The 20,016-nt window shown below is 46.8% G+C and overlaps 1 protein-coding gene across 1 annotated transcript in view; it reads right to left on the reverse strand.

The window, feature by feature from the left end:
• Dync1h1 (dynein cytoplasmic 1 heavy chain 1) overlaps positions 1–20,016 on the reverse strand; it is a 68,033-nt gene that overhangs the window by 31,811 nt on the left and 16,206 nt on the right. Inside the window, exons 8-31 of the mRNA XM_057782821.1 lie at positions 18,320–19,396; positions 17,696–17,875; positions 16,303–16,452; positions 14,672–14,818; positions 11,995–12,135; positions 10,936–11,112; positions 10,695–10,805; positions 10,490–10,609; positions 9,475–9,714; positions 8,505–8,660; positions 8,242–8,355; positions 7,776–7,886; positions 7,489–7,698; positions 7,188–7,334; positions 6,694–6,860; positions 6,437–6,610; positions 5,798–5,963; positions 5,529–5,717; positions 5,189–5,383; positions 3,797–4,079; positions 3,458–3,558; positions 2,308–2,467; positions 865–1,108; positions 512–695 (exon numbers count right to left, since the gene is read on the reverse strand). Coding sequence (XP_057638804.1) covers positions 512–695; positions 865–1,108; positions 2,308–2,467; positions 3,458–3,558; positions 3,797–4,079; positions 5,189–5,383; positions 5,529–5,717; positions 5,798–5,963; positions 6,437–6,610; positions 6,694–6,860; positions 7,188–7,334; positions 7,489–7,698; positions 7,776–7,886; positions 8,242–8,355; positions 8,505–8,660; positions 9,475–9,714; positions 10,490–10,609; positions 10,695–10,805; positions 10,936–11,112; positions 11,995–12,135; positions 14,672–14,818; positions 16,303–16,452; positions 17,696–17,875; positions 18,320–19,396 — 4,944 coding nt within the window. The remainder of the gene's footprint in view (positions 1–511; positions 696–864; positions 1,109–2,307; positions 2,468–3,457; positions 3,559–3,796; positions 4,080–5,188; positions 5,384–5,528; positions 5,718–5,797; positions 5,964–6,436; positions 6,611–6,693; positions 6,861–7,187; positions 7,335–7,488; positions 7,699–7,775; positions 7,887–8,241; positions 8,356–8,504; positions 8,661–9,474; positions 9,715–10,489; positions 10,610–10,694; positions 10,806–10,935; positions 11,113–11,994; positions 12,136–14,671; positions 14,819–16,302; positions 16,453–17,695; positions 17,876–18,319; positions 19,397–20,016) is intronic.

Consider the following 20,016-nt stretch of genomic DNA (forward strand, 5'->3'; position numbering starts at 1 on the left):
ATGGGTGGGGGAGGGGCGCTGTGAGGCAGGAGCAGGGCTGCTGCACACAACAATGTAAGCAACACTCACTCACATCCTTTCCATCAAATCACCACGGGAACGCCATAGTCTACTCAATTCATCCCAGGCTAGGAGATCCTACTGAGAACTCGGAGGTCTTGACCTAAGTGTCCTACGGTAAATTTCGGAATGTGTATGTTTCGAGAAATCAGCAGAACACTTGTAAGCTGGGTGTGGTAGTGGATACCTATAATCTCAGCACTTGGGAGGATGAGGCAGGAGGATAGTTACGAGCTCAAAGTTAGCCTAGGTTACACAGTACACAGGAAGTGAAGGGAAAACAACAAAACCAGTATACAAACCTCCTGCTCAGAGCTTCGCTTCTGCCTCTCTCCCCACTTCTCTGCTCCCCCCTTCTCTGTCTCTTTCTCCTCTTCTCTCTCCCCCTTCTCCCTTCATAACCTCTTGAATAAATATTCAACCTCAAAAAAAAAGAAAAAAACAAACAAACCTCCTGCTCAGGAAGATTCTCGGCAATTTCTCCTTCATCAACTGCTTCCCCCCTTTCTTCTTTTTCCCTCTTTATCTTCTGAATCCTCTCCCTCTTCACATTGCCTGCACTCACGAGCACACTTTTCAAAGCCCGAAGACCAAAGTCATAATGGCTTTGAGAAGACAGTTGCTCATCACACAGTCTGAAAGTGAAAACATTTTCTTTAAAAACAGCAAGCACCCTTTATGCAGACAGTAGTTAAAGTCAGGGACTCGGGGGGTGGGGGGGTCTGAAAGAGTGGGGACTGCGGACAGGACATTAGCTATCTACCACGCTAGAAACCTGTCTGTGAATGACTCTCAGCTACTCACTTAAAGAATGGGACGATTTTGTTGGCGAGGACCTCAGCAGTCCGGAAGCCCTGTGAGTACAGCATGACTTGTGCAATCAGCTGCCGATCAGGCTTGGTCATCGCCAAACTCCGGAACAGCTTCTTAAGGTTGTCAGGGAGGTTGGAGCGACCTGCATAGCCTGGGTTCATGGTGATGAAGATAGCCATGTCTGGGCTAACCTTGACTTGTTTGTTCAGCAGCTCACAAGTAATGGGGGCAGAGGCTGAAATTAGATGGCATGAACTTACTAAAGACACCAAAAACAAAACAAAACAAAACCAGAAACACCTGAATGTCTCTAAATTAATAGAACATCACTTATTCCCTTACTGACCTCAAGACCAAAGCCCAAGATTCCTGGGGTGAGGGGAGGCTTTAAGGGGCTGCTTTCACCAGCCAGGCAAAACCCCTCTCAGACTTAATGTCATTCAAGCACACAGAGGGGCAGCTATCAAGGCACCCGAGGCAGCCGCTCCCCGACTCTGTGTGCAAAGAATGCCAGCAACTGCAGCAGCAGAACAAACCCATCAGTGAATCTGGGTGGCGCAACTGACTGTGGAGATCATCATCATGACAATTAGCTTCTCTTAGCATCAGCTCAACTTATAAAACAAATCCTGTAGCCACCTGAACATGTGTTTACTGTGAGTGACTATTGGGTACTTCTGATAATTCTGTTTCCTTCTGGTTTGGGAGATTCTTTCTAAGACAAGTTGCTTTGGCTATGGAGTAAAAGTTAAAAAAAAAAAAAGAAAGAAAGAAAAAAAAAAAAAGAGGTAGGCACAGACAGGGAGAACCTTGCACCAGCCTAGAACACATCTTCAGGTGCCAAGTCTACTTTCACCACATGTGCCTGGGCTGTTAGATACAAGAAGAAATGCTACCCCCAGAGTCTTTCAGGACACCTATTCCTATGCTGACAGAGGACTCACCCTACAAATCAGATGGTGGGGACACTGATGTCAAACAGGAGGCTCGCCGGGCGGTGGTGGCGCACGCCTTTCATCCCAGCACTCGGGAGGCAGGGGCAGGCGGATCTCTGTGAGTTCGAGACCAGCCTGGTCTACAAGAGCTAGTTCCAGGACAGGCTCCAAAACCACAGAGAAACCCTGTCTCGAAAAACAAACAAACAAACAAACAAAAAAAAACCCTAAAAAACAGGAGGCTGGCTTCCCAGCGATGATGGAAGAAAGGGTCACTGAAGGCCACACGTGTAGAAGGGAATGGGGCTGTGACCTTGGCCTTGCAGAGGATGCGCTGCTTCAGGACTAGGAACTGGTACTAGTGCTGCCCAGCACCAGGAAACGAAACCAATCGCTAACCGTGACTAACTACACTGCAAATGATTTCACATCAGATTTCCCTCCAGCTCCTCAGTGATAAAACAACAACAACAACAAAAAACCCACAGGAAAGTCTTACTTTTATCGTAGTTAGGGTTGGAATGCTCCCGCAGTGCCTCTTGTATGCACTGCACCTGCTGGGACACAGCTGAGAGCATCCGCTCCTCCAGGCGGTTAAACTCATCAAAGCAGCCCCATGCGCCCACCTGGCAAAGCCCCACAAAGATACGTCCCATTGCCTAGAACGAAAGGAACCAAAGAAACTTAAACCATTTGTTATGGGCTGACTTGTGTCTCTTCCCAAAGTCATCTTTCGACGTCCTAACTCCAACATTACTATATTTGGACAGAGGCCCTAAGGAGGTAAAGTTCAGGGAGACACTAGTCAGAGGACTGGTGTTCTCGTAGAGTAAATTACCAGAACTCATTCTTCCTGCCGCCGCTCGCTCCCCTCTGCACACAGAGAAAAGACACGTGCTCAGACAGTGGGAAAGCAGCACCTAGACACAGGGAGCCAATTCTAACAAAACCACAGTGGGCTTCCAGCCTCCAGGACTGTGCGGAGACATCTTGTAGTTTGAGGTGTGCAGCCTGTGATAACCGCAGCTGACTTGTCTAACACTTTGTTGAAACCTTCAACTACTCCCTTCAAAATGTCTACCTCCCAATGCAGAAATTCAGTGAGTCACTCTTCATTCACGCAGAGCATCACCATCACAAAAATGCACCGAGAAATGCATCTCCATCCTGTGCCAATACCTCGACAAAGCTGGTTTTTCCTTGTCACTTTGTTAGTGTAGAAAACCCTTTCCATAATAGTCACTGTTTTCAGACATATGTCAGCTAGCAGAGACGGAGGTGCAGCACAGGGGAAGCACTCTTGCCTAGCGTTTAGGTCTGACCCCTGGTTTGGGAAGGGAGAATAGTTACTGCTACAGGGACAGTGCAGCCTGCTAGCCCAGCTGAGATAGGATTATGAGTGCCAGGTCAGCCTGGACTACATAAGGAAACCCAGTCTCAGATACATAAATACACAGACAGACAGGCAATGACCATTTTCGACAAACAATAACAGTCAACTTTGAGAGTATGAAGGTCAAGTTGACTTCAGTGTGTGTGCTGGGCTCTGTCAGCTCAGAACGGCACCAGGTAAGTAAGGCCTGCAATACTGAGTCTTTTGAGAGGGGAAGCTTAATGGTTTTAGATATTGTGAGGAAAAAAAGTCTTACCTGGAAATCGAAGGTCTCATCACAGTTGAAGACCAGGACAAAGCGCCCCAGCTGATGGCCGAGGGCTTTGACTGACTCTGTCTTCCCGGTTCCAGCAGGTCCTGTTATTTGAAAGAAAAGCAATCTAGTACTCAAATTCATTACCTAATTGGTAGTAAATTCTTAGCTTGAAGAGAGCCATAAATGTATTTTAAAATTCAGATGTAATAAATACAAGGAAATTAAAGATTTTAGAATGTAGAAACCATGGGATAAAGAAACACATCCAAACATTCAGCGTAATATGTAAAAATTACAGGTGACATGACGCCATCTGTGCAGATTTGAGAAATAACTCACCAAATGGAGAGCCTCCAAGCCTGGCCTCCAGAGCTTGTGTCATTGTCAAATAGCAACGGTCAGTGAGGGGTGTCTGCACCAGCTTGTCTTGAACACCCAGGTACTCAAAGCCATAGTTAAACTTGGCGTTTGCCATCTGAATGGACAGCTGCTGCAGCACGTCAGTTTGCTTAGGGTCGAAGTAAAATCTCATCTGGCTGAGCCATTCAAAAGATTTGGCGTTGTCAATTTTGCTTTTGATCAAGGACCTGGTCACATCCCTTTGGTGAACCAACTCTGTGATCTGAGGAAGCGAAAATTTGCCATAAGCTAAAGTAAGATGTGTTCGTTGTGTCTGCAGCCTATCTGCTTATATTAGGATTCGGGCCCAGTTATAGCGACTAGCAGCAAATATTCCAAACCCCAAACAGAACTTTATCCACAGGGACAGTGGAATACTCACACAACAGTATCACAGACTCAGAGCTATAGAAAACACAAAAGCCAAAAACCTACTATAAGCAACAGCCCTGTGCAGCTGAACAAGAAAGAGAACAGTTTTCTCTTTCTCGTGTCTACTCCAGGGGTGTCCACTTTGTACCACCGTGCTGCTGCCATCACCCCTCTCGGGAGAAGATGACAGGAAACAGTACACTCTCAAAAAGCTGGTCACCTTCTTACTCCCATACAGGCACCCAACTCCTCCATAAGACACCCTACTTTTGTGGGTGTATGTACACAGGCACACAAGTGTGCGCAGAGGCCTTGGTCAACTCTGGGGGTAACGTTTTAGGGGACTCCACCTTTGTTCTTCGAGCAGTTTTTCCAGGATCTGGGACACTGGAATGCAGGCCCTCACGCTATTGCAGCAAGCACTTTATCAATCTAGGTATCACCAAGACTACCTTTACAGAGGACTGGAGACCCAAGACTACCCTAGTCTACATTGAATGCCTATGTACACTCACTAGAACACGGGCAAAAGTCTCATGTAAACCAGGCTGGTCTAGATTTCCCGATCTTCCTGCCTCTAACTCTCCAAAGCTAACATTACAGGCGTAGATCACAACTCCCAGTTTACTTTTCTTTTAATATTAAAGGCCCATTAAAAATTCATTTTATTATTTTAATTATGTGCATGCGTGCGTGCATGCGTGCGTGTGTGTGTGTGTGATATGCACATGAATGCAAATGCCCACAGAGGTCAGAGATCCTCCTGGAGCTGGGGTTACTGAACCTGATGTAGGTGCTGGGAACTGAACTCAGGTCCTCAGGAAGAGCAGTACATGCTTCTAATCATGGAATCAATCATGGAATCATCTCTCTAGCCCCCCCCCCAAGATCCACTTTTAAGTCTCTTTTCCTTTTGCCACTTGAGCTGCGAGGGAAGACAGGGTCAAGCATGAGGCTCACCAAGTGCTCCAGCTTCCGTCTCCGGAGAGGGGGCTGCTCCATGAGGACAGAGTCTGCTAACACGTTGAGAGTGACCTCCACATTGCTCAGCACGGACTGTAAGGGGGCCACATCGCCACCTCCCCCAACGCTGCTTAGTGCGTTCTCCACGTTTTCAGACCAGGCTATTTGGGCTGACAACACCACTAATTGGGCCTGAAAGAAACAAGACAGGAGATCAGAGAGTCACTTTTTTTGAGATGGGGTGTCACTCTTGGGGTAGCCTTTCTGTCTCACCTCCCAAAGAGCTAGACTACAAGTCAGTCAGAGCTTCAAACTGCCCACTTCTACTAAAGATTACCTGATATTTATCAATCCAAGTAATGTAGGTATTTGGGTCAATTGAAGTTGCTTTTCCAAAAATCTCCACTTCTGTAACAGACTCTGCCAGAAGCTTAGCCAGGGTGACTCTCATCTCCTTTTCCACCAGAGTGAGCCATTCATTGATTTTGGGGTGTTCAGTGATAGACACTGGAGTTTTAAACATAACCTGAAGATAAAACCATTTCAAGAGTTAAGAAGTGCAAGTGTGTGAGAGAGGTCCCTAAGCCACAGATGTACTGCACCTACCTCCTCTCCTTCCCGAGACGAAATGCCAAGGACCACAGAGTTGTCCTCATTTAAGATGATGCTGGAAACACCAGCGAACATTTTCTTGAAGTGCTTCTGTAACTTAGCTACATTCTTGCTATTTCCAATGATTTCAAGCAGATCCTCATCACCCACAAAGTAGAACCTGAAATCAAAACAACCCAGTGGCTACTACCTGGTGCAGAGTGTGACTAAGCAAATATCTAAGTACAGGAGGAGGTGGCTAGAAAGGAAAACTTCCAGCCTAACTCAAATTTCATGCAAATACCTGCCAGGGCTTGGTGAGAGACAAGTTTACAGTAAGATTTGGAAGAATTCAGTGTCAATCACTAAAGTCATTTTGACAATATCTGCTCCGCTCGCCATAGCAAACTCCTTGGAAAGGAGGAGAGGTCACACAGGAAGTAGCAGAGCTAGACCCTGGAGTGAGCAAGTGGCTTGCCCGGAAAATTAGTTTAGTAAACTGAGGTGGAAAACTGGGAGTTCAGAGGGCATTAGAAACCAGTGCTGCTAGGCAGATGACTCAGCGAGTTGGCCATGGATACCCTTGACATCAAAACTGAATGACACCAGGAAGGGGGAGCAAAGCACTGCTGAACTTGGCTCCCTCAGACTCACCTGGGGAAAGACGATCTCTCTCGCTCTAGGTATTCCCCCAATGCTTTCTGAATCTTTCCGAGGAGGTCTGCCAACCGTTCCAGAGACCTCTGTACTCCCTGTATGTTCAGAACATCCATCACAAGTGGAGACTTGGATACTTTTTTCATCAGAGCCAAAAACTCTGTGCTGATACTAGAGAACAAAGGAGAGCTGGTCAGCCTTTGCAGAGGCTCCTTAGCCCTGCCTGCGCTTGAGCCTGTTGGAACCAGCCATACCTCTGGAAGCGCTGGGTTTCCACGGGCAGCAGATGTTTGATGTCTGCACTGCCTGTGAAGATGCCCTCCAAATAGACCCAGCGCCTCTGCACATCAATCCACACGTCAAAGAGAGCCATGATCCGGTTCAGCTTGTCTTCCCAGCTCAGGGCATCTTCTTCAAAAACCTGGTGGGTACACAGGAGGGCAGAGCTCAACCATTAACCTTTTCCCTCAGGGATATGTCAAAGCTCATAGAAAACTGCAAATTAGGACCGGGCTGCGCAATTTTAATCCCAGCACTCGGGAGGTGGAGGCAGGCACATTTCTGTGAATTCAAGCCCAGCCTGGTCTACAGAGCGAGTTCCAGGACAGGCTCCAAGGCTACAGAGAAACCCTGTCCCAGGAAAAAACATTGCACACTAGGGTACTACCAAGTTGTCTGATCCACATTTTACATAAACAGACACCTGAGGTGTAATCCTTGAGTGCAAAAAAATGTCCTGGCAGCGCACCTTATAGTATGGAGAGAGCTTCATGGCAGACACACTGTTGATATGCTCCTTGACCTTGTTGAAGAGGTCATCCCAGCCTCGGATCAGGCGGCATTTGTTCTGATAGTTGACCAAGTCGAGTTCGTACGTATTCCACACTTCCCGTATCTGAGGGGAGCCAGAAGGAGGCCATTACCAGCACAAATCAGCACTCAGCATTTGCAGGGCACCAAACGTTGGGGACAGAGATATGTAGATGACAACGCTTCATTTTACACAGTCAAATCCATACAACAGCCTGATACCCACTCCCATCACTTGCCTGTTTCAAAAATTCTTCCAAAGCCATTTCCCCTTGTGCCACTAGCAGTACATCCTTGACAACAGCTTCATTCTTCTGGAGGTCAACATCCCAGATCTGGCCCAGGGTCAGCTCAGAAACCACCCAATTAACATGAAGCCTCTTCATCAGCTGCTTCCAGTGACGGTCTTTCAGCGCTTCAGATTTCAGTTCAATTACCAACATATTTATCTGTGCAGCAGACAAACAGGATGTGAGCAGGTGTCTTCTGAAAAGACATCCAGTACTCACATGTGACAGTCACCTACCTTCATGTAGCCTTTCAGCAACCTCTGAACAAACTCATAGGAGGCATACTGCCGAAGCCGTGCAGGGAAGTTCTTCAGCTGGTTCAAGAGCCCATCTAAGTTTTGCCGAAGCTGTCAGGAGACACAAGAATGGAGTCTCTCTCAAACACAGATATACACAGACACACATTCCACTACTGAATGTTTTTTTTTTTTTAATTTCCTTCTGATACATGATCTTATGTATCCAAGGCTAGCCTAGAAGTTACAAAGGCCCACCTGTGCCCACCAGCCAGAGTTCTGGGGACTGAGCCTAAGGTTCTGTGCATGCTCAGCGAGCATTCTACCTACTGAGCTATAATCTTGTGAATGGCTCCAGAACAAGGTTCAGTCTGGATGAAGCACACGAATAACACTTAAGGACATAAGTGACAGCTTGTGAACTTGCTAATAAACAGACCCACAGACATCTACTTCAATAAGTTACCTTACGAGGCTGAACTGAGACCCATGGTTGCTCCTTCATTTGATCAATTTGTTCCCAGACCTTAGAAAGTTCTGACCAAACACCTTTGAGGTCCTGTAATTCCTCCAAGGCCACCTGTGATTGAGAACAGCAAGGCAGTTGAACTAGGGACGTTAAAGCAGTTCACAAATTAGCAACAAAAAGGACAACCACCTTGGCATGTGGCAGGCAGGGCCCTTGGGATCATCAGGACAGTGGAAGAGTCTGGTAGAGCAGTTCCTTACCTGTACGCGCTCCTCACTGCCACTGAGGAGTCCTGTGTCTGTCAGTTCCAGTGCTTCCTTGGCCTTTGCACATTTCTCTCTGTCATCCTTCAGCCGGCCAAACTTCCCTTCATATATGGTCAGGGCCTGAAGAGCCTCCTCAGGGCGCAGATTGCCCTGAAACAGCCAGAGCACAAAGAGTGGCAGTACTGTTCCGGGAGAGGGGAGTACTGGGGCTTAAAGACACTGGAGGGCCAATAGTTACAAGACGAAAACCACGTCTCTCCATGATGTACACAGCTTGCACCCGCCTTGTAAAGCTTCAGCTGTTTTGAGAAATTAAATTCTAAATTTTAAGCATACCCAAGGACAGTTTAAAAACAACAAAACTAGTTTTAATGATTTAGGAACACCTCCTGGGGGGCTGGAGGGCTAGCTCAGGCGTTCAGAGCACTGGTCACTCTTTTCCAAAGGACCTTTGAGTCCTAGCGCCCAAATGGTGGCTCTCAACTGTCTCTGACTCCAAGGGATCTGACACTCTCTTCTGGCCTCCAGAGACACTGCATACACATGGTGCACAGACAGGCATGAAAGAACAACACCCACAGACATTACATAAACAAATATAAGTAAAACCACCTCATGACTTAAATGACTATCACTCTGAGTAAAGAAATGACTACACCGGCTTTCACATTTACTATCTACAAATACTCAGGGCATCCACACACTAGGTAAGATCTCTACCAGTTACATCTCCAGTGTCTTACTTTCTTATTCCTATTGTTTTTATCTTGCTAAGCTGCCCTAAACTCACACACTCAAGTGATCCTTCTGCCTCAGCCTACATGATTAGTTGCCAATCCAGCCTTTTAATTAGAGAAGGGCAATCTTGTCTTTAGTACTGGAAAGCTAAACCCAGCACAGCTTCCTATGTCTGACAGAAATAACCCACACTGTGCTGCAGGTTGGCAGGCTTAGTGAAGCTCACCGTGACGGGTTTGGTCTTTTCCCAGTCTGTCAACAGATCGGTGGTGCGACTTTCCACAGCTCGGTCCTCCTGCACAATCTTCATTTGCAGGTTTGCCACCTGTTGCTGAATGGCAGAGTCCTTCCGGCGCATGATGTCATTGAAGGCCCCCCACTCACCCTCAATGTTGTCAATATAAAGCCAAGAAGGCGGGAACTGGAACCTTTGTTTTTCCAGCAGACGCTGACCATTGCGGTAGAGCTGTGAGAGTTAAAAGATAATTTGCTTTTTCCCCTATTACAATAGGAGAAACTACTGCCAAAGTCCCAACAAGAAGGCCCCCCATGACTAGAGAACACACAGACCAAGGTTTCTGCTCTCCTACAACTGTCCACCTCCAGATTACTGTGGTCAGAGAGGCTGCAGTGGCCTGTAGTTACTGTACCTAACAACACCCAGTGGGGACAGAGTACACTGCACTGCGCTTCATCCCTTTATCCTAGATTGTAACTCAGCTCCTAAGCACTTGAAAACAGTAACAGACTTAAGCAGATAGTGACTCTCAAACCTAACTGTACACGATAATCACCCAGAGCTGTTAAAGCATAGAGCACAGACTCCCATGGTGCTAGTGTCTACCCTGCTTTTTTCTTCACATGTATTTATTGTTGTTGTGTGTGTGTGGGTGTGCGCGCGTGCACACACACAGGAGGTAGAAAACAACTTGTAGAAGTTGGTTCTCTTTTTCACCATGTGGTTCTAGGGAAAACTGAAGTCATCAGGCGTGGCAGCAGGTGCCTTTAACCACTAAGTCACGTCTCTGCTCCCACCTGCCTCTGAGATAAGACCTTGTTACGAAGACTAATCTGGACTGCAGGTGTGTGCTGTCACCAGGCTTTCCATTCTAACAAGCACATCGGTGGTTATGTGGCTTATGGCCACACTGTAAGAAATGCTCCTTCAGGTGCTGAGTCCCTCAGTGTTCCCCCAGACACAGACATTAACAGGTAATCAAGGGCCAGATGTGAGAACTCACTTCTACTTGCTTCTCAAACTGCTTGATCTTCCGTTTTAGAGACTGAACATAGGTGATGAAGGTCACTGCGTCAGAGGTACTCGCTGTGTCCACAGAGTGCTGCTCCAGCTCTTGGCGAGACTATTGGAGAGAAGGCTGTATTTTACCACGGGGCCAGGCTTAACCTGCAGCAGCCAGTCCCCTGGGCAACATCCCTGCTCCTCACCTTTGAGATCTGGGAATGGAATTCTGTCATGTTGGACCCCAGCATCTGCCCAAACTTGCTGAGAACCTCCTTATGCCAGGAGTCATACTTCAGGTTGACCTTGGACTGGACCTTCAGGTGAAGAGACACACAACAGCACTCTGTAAGTCCTTTCCTGGAGTGTTTCTAAACTCCAACACAGAGCCAAACACTAACACAGCTTTCAGTCTCCAGATACTTTGCAAGAACAAGCTGAGCTCACCTTGCCGTAATCTATCACCACCGGTCCAAACTCTTTCTTCGTTTCTGCGTTGTCAAAGGTTCCTCTGGCTTTCCTTATCTGGACCAGGAGAGCTTGCCACTTGTTGAGATCTTCCCCAAGCCTGTTGTAGATGTTTTCTGCTTGCATATCCCATAAACATTGGTACTGAAGCCAAACCTGCAAATAAGGAACACAGCTCCAGTTTAGCCTGCTGTTCTGTAGATACCAACATGCTAGTAATCACTATGTCCATGGTCCAAGTTCTTGTCTTTATACTAATAAAGAACATTACTTCGGAGTCTCAGAATTTATATAGCAAAAGGAGAAAATTTACTTTTCTTGAAAAGCATAGTTAAAACTCCATAATATGCCAGGCAGTGGTGGCACACACCTTTAATCCCAGCACTTAGAACAGGTAGAGGCAGGTGGATCTCTGTGAGTTTGAGGCCAGTCTGGTCTACAAAGTGAGTTCTAGGACAGCCAGGGTTGTTACTCAGAGAAACCCCGTCTCGAAATAAAAAAGACCCAACAATATTTATCCTACTATTTACTCACTCTTGGCTTTAAATAAGGAAATATCACTGAGTGGCGGTGGCGCACACCTTTAATCCTAGCATTGTGAGGCAGAGACAGGTGGACCTCTGTGAGTTCAAGGCATAACTGGTCTACAGAGCTACTTCCAGCCCAGCCCAAGCTACATAGCAAGACTCAGCCAGGTGAAGGGACACACATGTGTACTCCAAACTCTCAGGAGTTTAGGGTTTAGGTTAGCCTGGTCTGCAAAGCAAGTAACTTCAGATCAGCCAGGGCTAGAATAAAGAATAAGACTCTGTCTCAAAATAAATAAACATGTAAAAGATAGATAGTAAGTAAATAAAGCACATATTGCCCATTGGGCCATATTACCTTCCCCGTACTTTTTTCTTTCTTTCGTCCTTTTTTGGTGGTGTTGGGGATTGAACCCAGGCCCTCTGAGCTACAACCCAGCCCCTTTCTCATACTCTTGCAAGTCCAGAATAGAGTAGCCATTGCATTTGGGTGGGATTAAGAGCATCTTACCTTCACATACTGCTCAACTTCAGTCACAATGCCCATGACTGCAGAGTATGACTCTTCCAGGGCGACGGGGCCATCGGGCATGCGCGTCAATGCATTCCGATAGAACTTCTCCTCCTCGGTCAATTCATAATGCACTCCCACCTGACCAATAAGCGTCAGACGTGAATGTTAAACAGTGTACACAAAGCCAGTCTCAGTCACTTTTTATTTACTAAAAATGACTCAAAAAAAGTCACCATCAAAAGGCATTAGAGACAATATTCACTTTCTCTAGCCACAAGTAACAAGAAGCCTTGTTAAATATTTAACTCATTAAACCAATAAAGGGAACACAAAAATAACCACAAACTGGAAATCATGGAGTCACTAATGGCACAAGATTAAAGAATGCAAGGAGCCCTTGGTTCACCTGACCTGCCCGAGCATCTCCTACATCTAAGTACAATAAACAGAAATTCCTATTCACATGAAGTCACATTCTACAGGAGGAGAGACAAAGAACACACATGTACAGATTGTCATATGGGAAGCAAGTCCGTGCAGAACGAGTAGAGAAGAGGTAGGGAATACAGGACCGGGACAGGGAATGGTCATATTTTATTTTTTTATAGTAACTGAGGGGTCTTGAGCATGCTAAGCAAGCACTCTACCACTGAGCTTCATGCCTCTGGCTTCTGGTTGTGCCTTCAATAGAGAACCAGGGAAGGCTTTATCAGAAGGTGATATGTGAACAGAGATTAGAAAGAGGGGAAGGGATATTTGCTATCAGGGACTGGGAGCAGAGTGCCTAGTGCCAGAGTCAGTCTGTACAGCTGAGGGCCAGCAAGAGTGCAGTGAGGCCTGAGCAGAGCCAGGAGGGGAAACAGAAATTAAGGTCAGAAAGGCAAAAAGGTACTATGGGCCCAACAAGCACCAGAACTGCAGCTTTCCTGCAAGAGAGATGGCAGGCTGTGAGAGAAGTCACAGAGGAACAAAGGTAGGGTTAGTCCATCAATGGAGACTGATTTTAGGTGATCGAGGCAGAGAGAAAGGCAGCAGGAACATCAGCCACCACAGACAGTGGCACCATGGACAGCATGGGAACAGTGACTGTGGTGAAACAGACGAGGATGAACTTTACAGAGAGTAATGACAGATGTTATGGCTGACACGTTTGCTGGAATTCGTGGAAAGAAGGATGAGAGAGGAAGAAGTACAGCAAGAAGGGCACCAAGTCTGACCACAGGACAGAACAGAGATGGAGAGCAGCAACTGGAGATGGTCTGGGTTCCCAGCAAGGGTCAGGTCGCATGTATAAACATGGAGATGACTGTGTCACAGCAGAGCTGGTTGAAGGTGCACAAGTATCTGAGTAGTAGTGTCCAGGAATAGGCTAGCTTTCATTTGCCCAGTGTGGAAAGAGCAAGACAACGCAAAGCCTTAAACACAGAACAAGACAAGGAGGATCCAAAGACAATAAGTAGATGCCGGGGACAGAAAACAAAATTCACATCATTGCGTGGTTTTGATTAGCTGGGCAAAACATACTACAAGGACGGGGGGGGGGGGGGTGTGGATCATGAGGCACTTGCCACCAAGTCTGATATCTTGAGCCCAATTCCCAGAATGAACCTACAAGGTGGAAACAGATACCTGCCCTGCACGTTGTTCTCTGACCTCCACCTTCTCACTGTAACATGTGAAAAAGAGTGTGTGTATGCACAAACATAACCAAAATAGATAAATGTAATTCACACCCTAGAGGAGTAGCATTTATGCTCAAAGCCAGCGGGGGGGGGGGGGGGAAGGTGCATTTTGGGCTGGGGAGATGGCCCAGTGGTTCTGAACACTAGCTACTCATCCAGAGGACCCACATGGCAGCTCACAACTGTCTGTAACTCCAGTTCCAGGGATTCCGGACGCCCTCACACAGACATACAGGCAGACAAAAAAACAAAAACAAATAAAAAACCAAGGGGGAAAAACAATGCAGATAAAAATAATAAATGTATTTATTTAACTTTAAAGGGTGTGTTTCTAGTATAATTACTAAGTTCTAGAACAGTCTGCATGGCAGAGCTGTGGAATCTTTTCACTTGAAAACCATTGGTCTTACTTAGAAGTAACATTGGCTAGAATTTGGACTAAATGGTCTTTTGGGTTTTCCTTTGGCCCTGGAAGTATACCAGGAAGACTGTAATCTAGGATTTGCTTTAGTTTGTCAGTGGAGATCCACCAATGAACTACAAGGCTTCCGTCAGGAGCCCATGGCTCCTACTTCATATGCTTGAAAATCTCTCTAAGAGTAGGAGCTGGCTGTGGCCATCCCAGTATCCAGGAGGCTGAGGGTGGCGGTCAGTTGGGACTATACAGTGAGACCCTATATCCAAACCAAACAACAATGGAGTAGGGAGGGAACAGTAGGACTGGGATTACAAAAGAAGTTCATGGACCAGGCTCAGTGACAGGCGCCTTTGATACCAGTGCTCAGAAGGCAGAAGGCCAACATGGTCTACATACTGAGTTCCCAAAGAGCCAGGGCTACATAGAGATGCTGTTTGAAAAAAACCAAAGGTGCTCACGGAGGAGACTTTGAGGAGATGAGGAAGGAGGCTGCAAACACTAAGCTTTCCCTTAGGACATGGAACCAGCTGAGACCTAGTCAGAGGGCATGTGCTTCGAGCCCCTGGATGTTTACCTGGTACCTCTGACTCTGGATCCTGGGCAGGGACAGCACAACCATCTTCCAGGCGAACATCTCCTGGTATAGCTTGTACCTGCACTCTTCAATGGGTGGATTCAAATAGATTACCTGATTTGTTATTCTTAGCTCATGAACAATGTTCTGTTAAAAAAAAAAGTTTTGTTTTTACTCAGTAACATGTTTTGATTCTTAGCAACCTTTTTCTAAATCATGACATTTTCAGTTAGAACCACAAAGTCTGTTACTTCTTTTTTCAGTCGCACTCCTGGGCTAGTTCACATCTGTCCCCCTAAGATCACACAAGGCTGGGGGCAGGTACTGTCTCATCTGCTCCAGGTGCCCTGTTACCTGGGTTGGAATACACAATAGGTACTCATGGAACCCCACATGCTCAATAAAATGACCTTGTGGCCTGAAAACCAAGTATTACTGAAGCAAGGGGAATGCGTGCCCTGTTGCCAGCCATATGGGGACTCATCTGATCTCCCGTCTATGCTACGGGTAGCAAGTCAGTGCTTCAGGCTAATCCAGAATTCCAACTTTATCTCCACTGGGTAATGAATTTATTACCTAAGACACACTTAATGTTTCATTGGGATACAATATTTTAAAAAGCAGGCTTATGGGCTGATGACACAGCTCAGCTGAGAAAGGTGACTGCTGCTAAGCCCTGACAGCTGAGTTTGACCCCTAGAACCCACATGGAAGGAGAGAACTGACTCCCACGAGGCATCCTCTGACTTCCACAAGCATGTCATGGTACCATGCTCCTCCGCCCAGTAAATAAATGTAATCTAAAAAATTTACCCATAGTATGCTTTAGGAACAAATAAATACAATACTAAAAAAGTTTTAAAAAATTAAGAGTTAAAGAAGAAAGAGGGGATATAGTGATGCACCCCTTTAATTCCAGCACTCAGGAGGCAGAGGCAGGCAGATCTCTATGAGTTCAGACTACCCATAGTCTACAGAATGAGTTTCAAGGATAAGGTCCAGAGGGACCCTGTCTCAAGGGGAAAAAAAGGGCCAGGAGAGATGGCACAAGCAGTTAAGCCCACACACTGTCTATTAGAGGACCTGAGTTCAGTTCTCAGCACCCACATCAGGCAGCTATGAGCTGCCTGTAATTCCAGCTCCAAGCGATCTGACAGCCTCTTCTGACCTCTGCAAGCACATGGCAAGCATGCGCACGCGCGCGCACACACATACATAAACATTTAACAAAATGTTTTAAAAAAATAATAAAAAAGAAAAAAAGATAAAGCCTGTAGTTTAAGAAAGTACCCATGGCTTCTCTCAGATCAAGCACCACATCGCTGGTGATGCTAACATTCATCAACTGGCTAAATGGTGTCTGTCTGGCTTTTCCACCATAAGATGACTTCTTCATAGTCCTGGTGCCAGGGATTCAATCTAGGCCTCCCACATTCTAAGCAAGTGCCTTAACACTGAGCTATATCCCCTGACCTTGCTCTCACAGGTACTTTTTTTTGAGACTTGGTCTCACTTTATAGCCCAGGCCGACCTCAAACTTATGATCCTCGTGTCTCAGCTTCTAGAGGTACTTCCCAAGAGGGGAGGAACTGTTTTGCTGACACCCAGCTGAGTGCTCAGGAGATACTCACTTTGATCTTTGGCTCTCCACCAGGCTTGTGACTAACTTGTGGAGCATCTGTGTCCATGTCAACTTCTGCTTTATCTTCAGCTTGTCCAACAAGAACCTGGGTCCAAGCTCTGAGCCCAGCTTGCAGACGAACACCCAGGATCCGCTCAATCTACAGGGAAAGCAGGGTCACTGAGTGCTTGCTTTTGCAGGTCGGCTCACACAGAATGAGAGTAAGAAAGAGGCAGGTGTCCCACTTCCGTCATACCTGCAGCCTAATCTCGGCTACCTTCTCCACCTTTGGGAATTGTGGGCACCAGTCTCCCCAGCTCCTGAGTGACAAGGAAACTTAATGCCATGCTGCAGATGGCTGTTACTTATGATGGAAAACTCACTTTAAGGGCTGTTTTGTGGGGCTTGGAGGTAGTTAGCGTTAAAGGTGAAACTATAAACACTGTGGTTTGGAGATCAACGAGTAGAAGAATGCCTTCTCTCTGTCCAGAATGAGCAAATTCCTATATGACTGACAGGACCTCTGAATGACTTTGCCCCCAGCATGCCCTAGGCCATATAACACTGCAGGAATGAGAGGGCCGAAGGCTATCCACAGTATTTGTGGGCCTTTAACTTTCCTTCCTACTGTATCCTCTATGTGGAAACCATTTTATTTTGCTTGTTTGCTTTTGTTTTTTGAGACAGGGTTTCTCTGTGTATCTCAGACTGTTCTGGAACTCACTCTGTAGACCAGACTGGTCTCGAACTCACAGAGATCTGCTTGCCTCTGCCAGAGTGCTGGGATTAAAGATGTGTGCCTGTCTTGTGGGAACCATTTTAAATTTAAGGAGAGAACCAGCCATATTCAATCTATGACCTCTGCTATGGCCTCTCTAGCCACTTGTCCTCTCCAAATGCAGCAGTCAGAAAAGTCGTTCAGTTCCTGGTCTCACGCTCCTACAGCTTTAGGAATTTGGTGTAGAGAGGGCAGTCATCAGAGAAGGAAGTCTGGAGGGCTAGGGACTGAGGGACAGATCAATGGTGAGCAAGGCACTGGAAACCCATCCCCAGCATCACCACCATTGCCACCAAAAAATGAAAAAGAAAAAAAAAAAACCCACAAAACTAAACAACTAAATTGTATGACCAGGAGGGAAAGGCCAACAGGAACTTGGCAAGTATCCAGCAAAAAAGGAGGGACTCCCCTCTATACCCCAACTCCCTGCTCCCAGCTGAGAATCACAGGGGACAGGGCCCATATCATTCACCTGTGGCATTAGTTGAGGATTCTGGAGGAATAAGACCAGTTAAGTAAATATCTAAGGAAAATGCTTTCCAGACAAACTAAAAGCCATACCTAACAGGGCCCACACCCGCAGGGACAACAGAGACGAGAAGTGCTCTGGCCAACCCAGTAGTACCTCCATGTCCAGCTTGTTGACCCAGATAGGCAGATTGGAGTAAGAGTGCAGGTTTAGGTCGTCTACTGCCTTCTGGACTCTGTTCAAGATTTCAGAGAATGTCTTGTGATCATACATGCAGGTTTCCAAGGAACGGACTTCCAGGTCTATTTTTTCCTCAATAATCAGTAAATCGTCCACCTGGAGGGAGATATATTTAGGATTAACACATCCACTTGCTCTATGACTTGTATTCATGCTCCTCTCGTGAAGCACTCTGCTCACTGAGAGCAGAGAAGTCTGTAAAGAGCTAGCCCTAGCTGCTGGAGTGAGGATGCTGCTCCCCCTGCACAGCCCCGAGAGGAAAGGATGGCCAGGAACACCACCCCTCTGCCCTGCTCAAGGAACAAGCACCCCAGCAGTTTTGGAGTCCTCTCCCTCTAGCTGTACTGGCACACACCTATCAGCCCCAACGTCCTTCTCTACCTATGTTTCTCAGTGTTACTCGCCGGCATTCCCAAAGCTCCAGGAAATCTCTCTCCTCCCTGGGCTCCAGTGGCCCTAGCTTCACTCTTAAAGACTGCTGGGCCGAACAAGTATTCCCTGCCTTGGTGACTAGATTCACCATGAACGCTGAAGGGCTACCTTCTCCTGGAAGTTGAACACTGTCTCTGCCAGGCGCTGCACGTAAGGGTCGAGTTTGTAGGACTCCCACACCAAGGCGATGCCTTCTGCAATCAAGGCCTGCACCTCCTTCTTCAAGCCAGCTACCAAGAGCGAGATGGTGTTGCGTTCCTCCACCTTCTCACAGGTACGTTCATAAGTGCGGACACTTTCAATCAGTGAGATGGCAAATGGGTAGAGCTGGTTGGCTTGGTGAGCCTTGTTCACAATTGCAAGTGGCACACGGAAGCCAAGCCACTTGAGGTTTCGGACTTCTTTGGACAGTGTTATGATCTCTGGAAGGAAGTTCACCTTTAGTTTGAGCACATTCCCAGTGCGACCCCGCACACGAGCACTCTCGATGGTGAAGATACGCCCTGAAACACCAAGGTTGCGCTGCTGAACCTTCCTTGCCCAGTCATCGAAGATTTCCTGGGTATTGAGCTTCATACGAAAGCTGTCTCCATCCTGCTTCAGCTTCTGCCCTTCCACGTGGTTCTCCCAACCTTTGCCCAGGACATCTTCTACGCGCTTCATGTAGGCAGTGAGCTGTCTGTCAATCTGTTTAGCCCAGATGATAGAGCCTGACACGGGGGGCAAGTCACGGACATGACTCATTTTACAAGCTTGACTTTGTGGGTACTGGACCTTGAACTTGTCATGAAGAGATTCAATGTCATCTTTTACACGCTGGATTAGCTGGGTCTGGTATTCACGAATGGCCCCTCGGATGTGTGGGCGGACAAACAGTGCATTGAACCTGGAGAAAATCCTAAACATCTCATTGGCATTCTTGGCTGTGCCAAGTTGATCTCGAAGGCGGGCAGTGATGCGGGTCTCCACACGGTCAATCCTCTCATCATATCTCTTCATTGCAGCCTCCCAGGCCTCTGTACCTTCTTTGGAAACATCCAGTCCATCCACTTCCTTGACATTCTCATAGGCCAGGTTCACCTCCTCAATAGCATTGGCATCTGCAGCATCAAAGAGGACCTCAGCCACTTTCATGTCTTGGGGTTCGGGGGCCTCTCCCTGGTTCTGTTGTGCAACTGCCGTGACCTAAAAGAAAGATTTGGAACAAAAAACACTTGCAAAAGCGGTTCACTCGTCGGGCGGTGGTGGCACACGCCTTTAATCCCAGCACTTGGGAGGCAGAGGCAGGCGGATCTCTGTGAGTTCAAGACCAGCCTGGTCTACAAGAGCTAGTTCCAGGACAGGCTCCAAAACCACAGAGAAACCCTGTCTCGAAAAAGCGGTTCACTCTGTCATATGCAGAGTCATGCAGCAATGCGGGGTTTTTTAAACCTTCATTACTTTATTATCACAATCCAATCATGACCATACTATAAAGGTCTCCTCACACATTTTTGTCTTTACTATATCTTTTCAAGAAGGAAAGAATAGTTGGTAAGAAAGAAGTGGGAAAACAAAGAGGAGAAAGAACATATACAGGACTAAGATGTACAAAGAAGAGACAAGGAACCACTGAATTATTTTAATAAAGCTCAGAGATAGCAATCATTTCCTGTAATTTATGGGCAAAGACTCTGTAGAAGTCACAAACTACAATCTAAAGTCCAGGGTGTCTGTTTTAGGGCTCTCAGGGTGAAGGGCAGAAGGAATGGATTGAGCATGGTGGGGGACTCTGTCTCTGAGCTGGATGCCATGCTGAGCACACT

This window comes from Chionomys nivalis, chromosome 10 (genome assembly GCF_950005125.1).
Source record: "Chionomys nivalis chromosome 10, mChiNiv1.1, whole genome shotgun sequence".
NCBI lineage: Eukaryota > Metazoa > Chordata > Mammalia > Rodentia > Cricetidae > Chionomys > Chionomys nivalis.